The 947-nt window shown below is 34.3% G+C and overlaps 1 protein-coding gene across 1 annotated transcript in view; it reads right to left on the minus strand.

Moving 5' to 3' along the window:
- The window catches only part of LOC107666716 (receptor-type tyrosine-protein phosphatase epsilon-like), an 82,740-nt gene that overhangs the window by 3,257 nt on the left and 78,536 nt on the right, over positions 1–947 (minus strand). Inside the window, exon 17 of the mRNA XM_016458148.1 lies at positions 57–208. Within this exon, the coding sequence (XP_016313634.1) occupies positions 57–208 (152 nt within the window). The remainder of the gene's footprint in view (positions 1–56; positions 209–947) is intronic.

A 947-nucleotide genomic window follows, 5' to 3' on the forward strand; every position in this document is an offset into this window, starting at 1 on the left:
GTGTGTGTGTGTGTGTGTGTGTGTGTGTGTGTGTGTGTGTGTGTGTGTGTGTGTACCTGATCTCTCTCCTTCAGTTCTGTCAGCATCACGATTGAGTGACATTTCCATTCCCAAACCATCCTCCAGAAATCATCCACCGTGTGCACCAGAGGACCCTGTGTGGCGATGAAATAGTCCTTCTGCCGGTACCCCTGCAAAACATAAACACATTAAGATAATATGATCACTACAGACCAGGATACCAATACAAACTGGATTTGGAGTGCAAATAAAACAGTAACTTGACAGTTTGTTAGGAACTGCAACATAATACATTGTTTAAATCAAGTTATAAGAATAATAGCCTGACACTCACTTTCATAAGAGACAGGATTTTGTAATTTATTTATTTATTTTTTTCAAGAATTCATACTTTTATTGAGCAAGGATGCATTCAATTGATCAAGAGTGACAGTAAAGACATTTATAATGTTAGAAAGAATATCTATTTCAAATAAATGCTGTTCTTTTGAACTTCGTATTCATCAAATAATCCAGGAATAAAATGTATCACGGTCCCCTTTTCAACACTGATAATGACAAGAAATGTTTCTTGAGCATCAAATCAGCATCATGTGACACTAAAGACTGGAGTTATGATGCTGAAAATTCAGCTTTTTAATCACAGGATTAAATTACATTTTAAAACACATTCAAATAGAGTTCAAATATTTATTTTAAATTGTAATAATATTTCACAGTATTACTGTTTTTACTGTATTTTTGATTAAATAGATGCAGCCATTGTTTACATGGGAGACTTTAAAAAAAAAATCTTACCAATTGGCAAAAAGGAAGGAAGGAAGGAAGGAAGGTAGGTAGGTAGGTAGGTAGGTAGATAGACAGATAGATAGACAGACAGATAGATAGATAGATAGATAGATGATAGACAGACAGATAGACAGACA

This window comes from Sinocyclocheilus anshuiensis, unplaced genomic scaffold, assembly GCF_001515605.1.
Source record: "Sinocyclocheilus anshuiensis isolate Anshui unplaced genomic scaffold, SAMN03320099.WGS_v1.1 scaffold1500, whole genome shotgun sequence".
Classification (NCBI taxonomy): Eukaryota; Metazoa; Chordata; class Actinopteri; order Cypriniformes; family Cyprinidae; genus Sinocyclocheilus; species Sinocyclocheilus anshuiensis.